Source organism: Sciurus carolinensis, chromosome 3, assembly GCF_902686445.1.
Source record: "Sciurus carolinensis chromosome 3, mSciCar1.2, whole genome shotgun sequence".
NCBI lineage: Eukaryota > Metazoa > Chordata > Mammalia > Rodentia > Sciuridae > Sciurus > Sciurus carolinensis.
In genome coordinates, this window is record NC_062215.1 from 149,096,868 (window position 1) to 149,108,869 (window position 12,002).

Here is a 12,002-nt window from a genome sequence, read left to right on the forward strand (position 1 = left end):
CTGTACAACTATAGTTGTATAACTCTTTGACATATCCATACATGCATACAAAACAGTTTTCTCCTTTTAGTCCCCAGCACTTCCCCCTCTCCTTCTTTTCTGCTTTCTGTCTCTGTGCATGTGACTGTTCTAGGTACCTCATGTAAGTGGAATCATGTAATACTTGTCCTTCCCTGTGTGCCATTCTGCTTAGCGTAGTGTCTTCAAGGTTCATGCCAGGCTAGTACACTCAGCTTTAAAGGAGGCTTTATTTTGGTACATCAAGTTCCCTATTTAGACTTTCCCGCAACTGCTGGTTTTAGGACTGTGGAAAGTTGTCCCTACCTGATTCCTGTATTGTTAGATTTTTCTCTGCAGACTTGCAAATATAAAATGTGGGCCAGGAAAAGCACATGGAAATGTCTTGTCCCCACCGTGTGTTATGCTATTCTGAATTAATTTCAACACTAAAATGAAATGCCAATTCATTTCTCCCAACAATATATCTTTCTGTGCTCCTTGCATCTCTGAAGAGCTTAAAACTCCTGAGATGGGCTTTTTCCCCAGGGATTGCCTGAGGAATTTGAGGAATCTTTTTCTCTCTTATGGAAGAATTTGTTCGTGCTTAAAATACAGAAAAAGTTAGGAAGATCGCCAGAAAGGGCAGAAAACGCGTAAGCTGTTTTCTCTAACTTGACTGAAGAACCACAGTTGCAAGAATAAAATGACCCAGGGCATCCCCCCCTTCCAAAGGATTCAGTTTGATGCCACGTGGTCTTTTCCCCCTTGTGTGTGAAGTTCCTCTTCATCTGCATGAACAATCCCAAGGGTATCTCTACAGACTGGAAATCCACAGAGAAGCCTAAAGACCGGTAGGGTAGGAGAAACCCCCAGAATGAAGATTTAAAAACAAAGCAGAAGCCAGGCCCAATGGTATAAGCCTGAAATCCCAGTGACTCAGGAGACTGAGGCAGGAGGATCGCAAGTTGGAGCTAGTCTCAGCAAATTAGTGAGGCCTAAGCAACTGAGCAAGAAAGACCCTGTCTCAAAATAAAAAATAAAAAGGGCTGGGGATGTAGTTCAGTGGTAAAAGACCCCTGATCTGAGTTCAAAGTTCAATCGCTAACCAAAAAAAAGAAAAGAAAACTAAAGAAAGAGAAGAAGAGCTAATTTCCTATCTAAATCTTAGCGTTCTGAATATATTAAGTGTTCGCTTAATCCTAGTATGGAGTGGGCAAAATGGATGATAACCTCACAAATTTTATATTCTTTTTTTTTTTTTCTTTTATTTATTTATTTATTTATTTATTTATTTTTTTACGTTTACATAGGGTAATGATGTTTATTATATTTTTCCCCTCCCCCCCACCCCTCCCACCCCTCCCACCCCTTCCACCCCTCTTTTCCCTCTACACAGTCCTTCTTTCCTTCATTCTTACTGCTCTCCTTAGCCTAACTCTACACCTAACCCTAAACCTAATGCTAGCCCGTCCCACCCCCCATTATATGTCCTCATCCGCTTATCAGCGAGATCATTCGTCCTTTAGTTTTTGAGATTGGCTTATCTCACTTAGCATGATATTCTCCAATTTCGACCATTTGCCTACAAATGCCATAATTTTATCATTCTTCATTGCGGAGTAATATTCCATTGTATAAATATGCCACAGTTTCTTTATCCATTCATCAACCGAAGGACATCTAGGTTGGTTCCACAATCTGGCTATGGTGAATTGAGCAGCAATGAACATTGATGTGGCTGTATCTCTGTAGTATGCTGCTTTTAAGTCCTTTGGGTATAGGCCAAGGAGTGGGATAGCTGGGTCAAATGGTGTTTCCATTCCAAGCTTTCTGAGGAATCTCCACACTGCTTTCCAGAGTGGTTGCACTAATTTGCAACCCCACCAGCAATGTATGAGTGTTCCTTTTTCACCACATCCTCGCCAACACCTATTGTTGCTTGTATTCTTGATAATCGCCATTCTCATTGGGGTGAGATGAAATCTTAGGGTAGTTTTGATTTGCATTTCCCTTATTACTAGGGATGTTGAACATTTTTTCATATATCTGGTGATTACTTGTACATCTTCTTCTGTGAAGTGTCTGTTCATTTCCTTAGCCCATTTGTTGATTGGATTATTTGTATTCTTCGTGTAGAGTTTTTTGAGTTCTTTATAGATTCTGGAAATTAGCGCTCTATCTGAGGTATGGTTGGCAAAGATATTCTCCCACTCTGTAGGCTCTCTCTTCACATTTCTGATAGTTTCCTTTGCTGAGAGAAAGCTTTTTAGTTTGAATCTATCCCAGTTGTTTATTCTTGCTTTTATTTCTTGTGCTATGGGAGTCCTGTTAAGGAAATCTGATCCTGAGCCAACAAGTTGAAGATTTGGACCTACTTTTTCTTCTATAAGATGCAGGGTCTCTGGTCTGATTCCGAGGTCCTTGATCCATTTTGAGTTGAGTTTTGTGTAGGGTGAGAGATAGGGGTTTAGTTTCATTCTATTGCATATAGTTTTCCAGTTTTCCCAGCACCATTTGTTGAAGAGGCTATCTTTTCTCCATTGCATATTGTTGGAACCTTTGTCTAGTATGAGAAAATTGTATTTATTTGGGTTTGTGTCCATGTCCTCTATTCTGTACCATTGATCTACCTGTCTATTTTGGTACCAATACCATGCCGTTTTTGTTACTATTGCTTTGTAGTAGAGTTGAAGATCTGGTATTGCAATACCCCCTGCTTCGCTCTTGCTACTGAGGATTGCTTTAGCTATTCTGGGTTTTTTATTCTTCCAGATGAATTTCATAATTGCTTGCTCTATTTCTGCGAGGTACATCATTGGGATTTTAATTGGAATTGCATTGAATCTGTATAGAACTTTAGGTAGTATAGCCATTTTGACGATATTAATTCTGCCTATCCAGGAACATGGGAGATCTTTCCATCTTCTAAGGTTTTCTTGAATTTCTTTCTTTAGTGTTCTGTAGTTCTCATTGTAGAGGTCTTTCACCTCTTTTGTGAGATTGATTCCCAAGTATTTTATTTTCTTCGATGCTATTGTGAATGGGGTAGTTTTCCTAATTTCTCTTTCTGAAGATTCATCACTTATGTATAAAAATGCATTGGATTTATGAGCATTGATCTTGTAACCTGCTACTTTACTGAATTCACTTATGAGTTCTAAAAGTTTTCTGGTGGAATTTCCAGGTTCCTCTAAATATATAATCATGTCATCAGCGAACAGGGATAGTTTGAGTTCTTCTTTTCCTATTCGTATCCCTTTAATTTCTTTGGTTTGTTTGATTGCTCTGGCTAGAGTCTCAAGGACGATGTTGAATAGAAGCGGTGAAAGAGGGCATCCCTGCCTTGTTCCAGTTTTTAGGGGGAACGCTTTCAGTTTTTCACCATTTAGAATGATATTAGCCATGGGCTTAGCGTAGATGGCCTTTATAATGTTTAGGAATGTTCCCATTACCCCAATTTTTAATTTTATATTCTTAAGTTAAAAAAGTAAATAAAAAATAAAGCAGCTCTGAAAAACAAGTTAAATAGAAAGATGAGTTTTACTGTTTTAAAAGAACAATGGGTTGCACCTAGAAAACATCTTTAAAATTTAGGGTATTCAGACTTATTTTGTTATCAAGGCATTGACATTTATGGTACTTGTGGATTTTCTAGATACTGAAATATAATTGATTAAGAAATTTTTTCTGTCTAGAAGCATACACACACACATATGTATATAACATATATACACATGTATATTCTTATATCCATATATATATGTATATGGATATAAGAACACATATACATATATATACATATATATATATCTCCTTAGACTCTAGATTTGTTAAAATTTCTACCTGCCTTGAAATGAAAATGAAAAATTTCAACCAATAAACCAAATATTAGTATTTTATCTCTATAACACAAACATCTTGTGTTACTTTGTAGTGCTTACATAATGGCCTTATTGTTCTAGATTTAATATATTTTACGTAATTTTGTACTCTATCTTAGCAGTGTAGAAGATAAAGACATTAAGAAGTTGTGTAATAAAAGGACTTCCTTCTTGTCTTTCCATATCTACCAGTATGAAAATACACGAGGAGGGGCTGTGGGTACAGGGCACTTACCTATACTCCCAGCCCTTCCTAGGATCATGCCCAAGGCCCTAGGTTTGAATCCCAATCTCACACACACACACCTTGAAAAGACAACAAACTTTTTCCAAGCAATGAAGGTCTATTTTAGGGAGAAGAAATAAAAGGTCAACTATAAGTTTAAGCCTAGGAATGACATGCTTTTTAAGCATTGTTTACTATGCCTTCTGACCTTTTAGTGGCTTGTAAGCCCTGGGGTTTCTTGAAGGTGTTTGTGAACCAGATGGAGGGTTGGTTCTAGTCTTCAAAAGTCAATACATGTTAATTTCTATTTTATAACCAAGTAACAAACCAATTACATATGTATTTTGTGTCCACACAATATATATATTTCACTTCAAAATGAAATGGTGTTTGGCTGTTCAGGTGTGTCTGGAGAGAGCTTGGGGTGTGGAGACCATTTGGGGGCACTCGCCCCCTGCTTCTCAGTTGACTTGCCCCTTAGGTTACCATTGCTAACAACCAGGATGGGTTTACCATTTGGTAGGGTGCCATCACTTTCATTCTCCTCCAGATAGTTTTTCATTTATACATTCTTCATCCATTGTTTTAAAGACAGCAAGTGCAAAGAACATGAATATATAAAAGCAAGTTCATGAGTTTTTCGATGATAATAATTCTAAAAATCCACCTCAAACTCTTTACTAGATCCATAAATTACATTTATCTGATCAAAATTCAAAATGCACCACAAAAAAATCAATAAAAAGAAAAATCGTAGCTATTATATACAAATTGACTTTTTAAAAATTTTGTAATAAAGACCTGTTGTTTGAGAGGGATAGAAAAACCTGCTTGCAAAGCTTAGTCTGGTATCTTTCTTTTTTCATATAATTATGAGAATGAACCAGTTGATTAAGTTCAAAGAGTAGGTCATGAAACCAGCTTTTGCCTATTGTGACATAAGATAATTTTCAATCTTTCTTTCAATATATATTCTCTCCCCAAACCAAACACAAGAATTGTTATTAAACCTGATTGTCAAGAAACCTGCTGCCTTCTACACAACCAGTGAAAGTAAATTAAACAGCATGTATCTATAGTCAGATGGTAAAAGAAAAAAGATTATCATATGAAGTAACTATATATGCAGTAAAGACAACATTTTATATGAACTTGATAACATGACAATCCATAATAAAATGTTTTACTTAAATTTCCTTGTTCATGGTGCCACACAAAAATTACAAATTTATGTGTTATGGTAAATGGGGTTTAAAACAGAGAAAAATTGAGAAGTATTGGGCCATGAAGATAATCGCTATAATCAGTCATCTGAATTCACAAAGGACATAAAAGTGTGCTCGTGGGGTTGGGGATGTGGCTCAGTGGTGGAGTGCTTGCCTCGCATCTGAAAGGCCCTGGGCTGGGTCCTGAACACCTCAAACAAACAAACAAAAATGTGTGTGTATTATTAGCAAAATAAATCTCACCCCTTCCTGTCCTTCAGGAATTATCTTTCAGTTTGATAATGTAGGAAAGAAAATTTATGTTTCACCCTATTAAATCTATTCGAAGATGCACATTTTCTGTTAAATTGGGATGCATCTCACCATCAGTAGCATCTTCAATAGAAGTCAGCCCGCTGCAGTTGTGACTGCAGTTACAATTGCAGAGTGAACATCAAATGAGCCAGCATCAAAACTTGCAGAATGCGTGTCACTGACTTGGAAGGAAATCTTGCAAACAAGGAGCTTTTTTTTTTTTTTTTTTTCTTTTTTTAACCCCTAGGAGCCAAGTGGTTGTGGAAAGGGAGTGAATCAAACATGTTCAGCAACATTCTTTAAGCAGGAGTCAAAAGTAAGCTAACTATGTAATTGCAAAACCACTTTAGAAGCCCAGTACCAATGACTTAGTTCTTTTATAACTTATTTTAAGAAATGCTGCATCATCAACCTCTTAATACAGAGGATGATACCATGGGCAAATACAAACAGACATTAAAGAGTTTGAATCAAACGCTAAATGTGAATAATTTTTAGGAACCAATTTGTTTTGCTTAATGTTCCTTTTTTGTTTTTGCATGTATGCATATGATATATGATAAAATAATCTAATTAAATCAGTAACATTCCTTTCAAAAAGTACGCAATAAACATTCTGACCATGTCATAATTTAACTTGCAAGGTGTGTGTGTGTTTGTGTGTATGCATGTGTGTGTTTTAAGGGATTGCAATCTTTTAAATTAAAAAAAAATTAATTGACATGTACATACTTATGGAATAATTTGCAGGATTTTAAAAATATCTTAATGGGATACATCATAGTGATGTCTTTTTTTTTTTTTTTTACTGGGGCTTGAACCCAGGGGCACTTAACCACTGAGCACTGAGCCGCATCCCCAACTCTGTTTTATTTTGAGCCAGGGTTGTACAAAATTGTTTAAGGCCTCGCTAATTTCCTGAGCCACTGGGATTACCGACGTGCACCATTGTGCCGGGCTTGCAGTGCTCTTTTACAATGACAGCATCTTAGATTCAGTGGAAAGGGCTATGCAATATGTGGATCTGTGCTTTCCCCTCTCACAAATGGATCACTAATAAGCTTGAATGACCTAAGATGTTTGATGATGATCTAGTGTTCCTTTTTGCTGCTGACTTGGTTGCATCTTAACAAAAAGCTACATGTTGTTCTTACTTTCATTTGACATAGGGACTTTCCTCCCAAGACTTTCAATAGCATGTGGCCCCTATCAAGTCGTCCCCAAAATATTTCTCAGAAGTTGACATTTTAGTAATTCAGTTTTGCATGTATGGTTTCCCTGAAAATGTGTTGTTTCCTTTGCTAGGGGTGCAGGCTGCATCTTTATTGAAATGTTCCAGGGTCAACCTTTGTTTCCTGGGGTTTCCAACATCCTTGAACAGCTGGAGAAGATCTGGGAGGTAAGGAAATAATTCCTCTTTAGGAAAAAGAACATTTCAAACCTTGAACAAAATTTGCCTCAGAGACAAATGGAGCAGTCCATCTGAGTCATGTATTAAGATTATAGAAACTGTATTTGCCACAGGGATAAGCACCTTAGGGATGAATGGTTAGGAAAACCCCTGTTGCTCCATAGCAGTCCATGAAGCACCCCACCAATGACATTTGGGTCTCCTCATTCCTATTATTATTATTGTCTCAACCTCCTGGGGCAATTTCTGCTATTACTACTTAAGCACCTCTCTGCCTTTTCACCTTCGACTCTAATTCCACCATATATTTGACCCTCGATCTTTGTTAGTTGAAGATAAGACACCATATTGTCATGGAACCCTAATCAAATAGAGACTTCCTTGACTTCACACGTCAGTGGGAGAGAAGTATACTATTTATCATGACCCTCCATAATCAGATTCCTAAGATGTCAAGGTGCCCGTGTATATGTGGTTCCATTCCTTTATATTGTTTGTCTCTACCTTCTTCGTTAGTACAATGTGCTTGGTTTTTACGTCCCTTACATAGTAGTACTATAGTCATAGTGTAGTCTCCTATTTCTCTCATGGTGATTTCTCTTACTGTGACAAAATATATATAACATAAAATTTGACAGGTTGGTCAATGGGAGCTAAGTCACAGTTAAATAGGATAAATAAAGTTCTGGTGTTCTATTGCACAAAAAAGCTAGAATAAAGAATTTTGAATGTTTTCATCACAAAGAAATGTTGTTGTTGTTGTTGTTGTTGTTGTTTTGTACTGGAGATTTAACTCATGGGCAATTTAACACTGAGCTATATTTCCAAACTTTTTTAGTTTTTATTTTGAGACAGGATCTCACTAAGTTGCTGAGGTCCTCAAGTTGCTAAGGCTGGCCTCAAACTTGAGACCCTCCTGCTTCAGCCTCCTAGGTCACTAGGATTACTACAGGCATGCACCATTGCTCCTGGCTTAGAAATGACAAATGTTTGAAAAGATATATATGTTCATCCTGACATTAACCTTACACAATATACACATGCATTAAAACATCACACAGTACCCCATGAATTTGTACAATTTTGATGTGTCGATGAAAATAAAATGAAGTGAAAGCTTTTCCTAATTTCACCTTTTGTGTGTGTGTGTGGTGCTGGGGATTGAACCCAGGGCCTTGTGCATGTGAGACAAGTGCTCTATCAACTGAGCTATATCCCCAGCAATTTCACCACTTTTAAGTGTACACTTTGTGCTGTAAGTTCATTCCCATTGAGCGCCATCACTAACATCATTTCCAGCACCATTGCATCATCCCAAAAAAGCTCTGCAACTATCAAACAATATTTCCCCATATACCCAACCCCCACCCAGTCCAGGGTAACCTCTAATCTACTTTCTGTCTCTATGAACTTGCTTATTCTAGCTACCTCATGTCAGTGGAATTGAGTAACATTTGTCTTTCTGTATCTGGCTTATTTCACTTAGCACAGGATTTTCAAATTTCATACTGTGGACAGTGACAAGGTACTTTAGATGGAAGTTTTATCACTTGGGATTCTGGATCCTGCTCCTTGTCTTCTGGCCAAGATAAAATGCACTTTGGGAAATTAGCACATGATATAGTAATTAATCACTGACATTAAATTTTCTTTTGGAAACATAGTGGCTGTAATGAGAAATCCTGGGACGAATTGGGAAGCGTTCATAAACTGAAAGAACATTTTTCAGACCAAAAAGACTCAGAACTTTTTCCTAGCAAAACAGATGAAATGCTACTTTAAAATAATACTGCTAGATGTTGTAACCATCTAAGCTGGAGACAATCTAATGAAATGGCTTTGGAATCAGAAGACCTGGGTCTTCCTGAATTCTAGCCACTGTCTAGCTATGAATGTGGTTAAGTTATACAATACCTCTGAACTTTATGACTTTCTAACCTTGCTGTGAGGATTCTGTAAGATCAAATGCATAACAAGCTCAGTACAACATAAGTGCTTGATAAATATTTGCTTTCTTCCTTTCTTGTATAAATTGTTACAGAGATATTTCAGTAACCCAATTGCTAGCAAGTATTATCTGATGTTTAACCCAGTTGGTCTGTTCTTCCACTTAGTATTATTACTTCTTATCAACAATAGAGGAAGCACAATTAGCACGGCCTAGATCTCATCCTGCAAAGACCCTTTACACATTCAGAGAATTTTCCCCAACAATTTAATACCTATTGAACATTCACCATATATAATACTGTCCAAGGGTTTGTAAGAAGCAGCAGATCACGGGGAAAAAGAGAATAAGAAAAAGTCATGATTATGTTTTCAAGTGTTGTTCAGTCTAGGTGGGATGATGGGTAAATACATATAAAATAAATGTGTATATATATATATATATATATATATATATATATATATGAAAGTATATATGTAGAGATAGTTAAAATAAATTGTAATCCTGAAATAAGATGTACTATTAGGAGATTTGAAAAGTAGCATATTTGAAAACAATATATCCTTATATGCTATAAGTGTTTGAAGAGTGGTGTGTAAACTGACTTTAAAGTATCATGTGCTATTTAAATGACCATGCACTGAAAAAGCAATCATTTCACACTTCTTTGCATTTAGCTTAGCACCTAGAAATCATGAACAGAAGGAGTGGACTAGATGTTTCCCAGAACCTGATGACATTCTATTTATCGGTTCGAGTTTCCAGGCCTGGCCTTGGTAAGTGACATTGGGCACCTGAAGGAAGTGTTAGGTAGTTCAGAAAAGGAAAGATGCTAGACTTGAATCTGGACATAAAGTACCAGAAAAAGAATAAGGTGCTGGGCGAGGTAGCACATGTCTGTAATCCCAGTTGCTCAGGAGGCTGAGGCAGGAGGATCGTGGGTTCAAAGCCAGTCTCAGCAACAGCAAGGTGCTAAGCAACTCAGTGAGACCCTGTCACTAAATAAAATACAAAATAGGGCTGGGGATGTGGCTCAGTGGTTGATTGTCCCTGAGTTCAATTCCCAGTACCCCCACCAAAAGTAAATAAATAAATAAATAAATAAATAAATAAATAATGAGACCACAGAAATAACACATTGGTCCAACAGGTCCTGCCCAAGAAGCCATGATCACGTCTACCATTATCATTATCACACTTCAGGAAGTGAAAGGGTCTTTATTTTGACATTTATGATAACTCACTACAAATTTAAAACAAGTGGACATATTTAGTCAGGACTCAGGAGTTGTGAACACAACTTCAACTTCAAGCATGAAGTAGAGAAAGTATGTATCTGACCCCCCTGGCTCCAGGGTTCAGAGTCTTCAAGTGTATTTGATTCTCTGACTCTGTGACTTCTATAAACAAAGTGCAAAGAGAACACTATAGCTCCTGTGAGTTTTTATCATAATATTCTCTGTTCATTCGATTTTTTTTCCCTCAGTTTTTTCTCAAGTTTGTGTAGGTGCATAGCTCACTGTTGACTTTCAACCTGTCCTTCCAAAAGATAGCTCTGTATTATTTAACTGTGCATTATGGGTACTAGGAGGTCAGAGTCATTAAAGCTCATTTTCTCACGGTCCTGTTCAAGTAGTTGGTTATCACATCCGTAGTTCCATACTCTGAGGAAAAGTGAGACGATCATGAGTCAGCAGCTTTGCCGACCTTTGTGTCACTGCATCTCAACCAGGTTAGAATTATTTTTTTCCCTAGAGCAGTGCCTGGCCTCTGGTAAGTGCTAAGTAATAATCATATTATTATTGATAATAATACTAGTATTTCACTTTGGTCTCCATATGTCAAATCTGGCTGTAACTAGTATGTGTTACTGAAATTTGGGCCATCAGGGAAGTGTTTACAGGGAATGTGGGAAAGAACATCTATGAAGAGACCTTATAACTTTGGATTCAAGTTTTTCATTTTTACAGGTAAGAAAATAATCTCCCAGAGTAGTTTCAACATATACAAGGTTGCACAGAGAAAGTCACGGCAAAAAGGCCATAGGGGGGAAAAAGACTTTGTGGGATATTGTTTGAAGCCACTAGCATTACATTTGATGACATCACAATGTCTACAAGCTTATCCGTATGGCCATATATACCTCTGAGTACAGTGGACATGTGCTCTGGGTCTGGGTTGATTTTTTTTCTTTTTGATTGATAGATTAAAACTGTGTTTATTTCTCATGTACAACATGATATGTTTCTTGTTTTGTTTTTGTTTTCTTCTGTGGTGCTAGGGATCAAACCCAGGATCACATGCATGCTAGGCAATTGTTCTGCCACTGAGATACACCCTAGCTCCAGCATGATGTTTTAAAAGATGTTTTGGAGCTAGGCACTGTGGTGCAAGCCTGTAATCCCAGTGACTTGGGAGGCTGAGGCAGGAGGATCACAAGTTTGGAGGCTGGTCTGCTGATACTAGGGTTGGGGGTGTGGCCCAGTGGTAGAAGACTTCTGGGTTCAGTTCTCCATACCTCACACGCACAAAAATATTTTTAATTAAAAGTTAAATAAAATATGTATTGGAATGGCTAAATTGAGCCAGTTGAACTCTGCATCACCTCACATACTGTGTGTGTGTGTGTGTGTGTGTGTGTGTGTGTATTGAGAATACTTAAAATCTACTCCATGTTATTCAAGAACACAATATATTAACTTTACTCACCATTTTGTACACTAGATTTCTTGACCTTTTTCATATCTAATTGAAATTTTGCATCCTTCAACCAACATCTCCCCAACTCCCAACCATGGTCCCTGGTCACCACCGGTCTACTCTACATCCCTGAGTTGACCTTTAAATCCCACATACAAAGATATCATGAGGCATTTGTCTTTCTGTGCCTGGCTCGATTTAATTAACGTCTTATAGCTTTATCCATATTGCTGAAAATAACAGGATTTCCTTCTTTTTCCACACATCCCCTACCAGATGCTTGGTTTGTGAATATTTTCTACCATTCTGTAGATTG

The 12,002-nt window shown here is 37.4% G+C and overlaps 1 protein-coding gene across 1 annotated transcript in view; it reads left to right on the plus strand.

The window, feature by feature from the left end:
• The window catches only part of Cdk15 (cyclin dependent kinase 15), an 89,400-nt gene that overhangs the window by 40,201 nt on the left and 37,197 nt on the right, over positions 1 to 12,002 (plus strand). Inside the window, exon 9 of the mRNA XM_047545277.1 lies at positions 6,933 to 7,026. Within this exon, the coding sequence (XP_047401233.1) occupies positions 6,933 to 7,026 (94 nt within the window). The remainder of the gene's footprint in view (positions 1 to 6,932; positions 7,027 to 12,002) is intronic.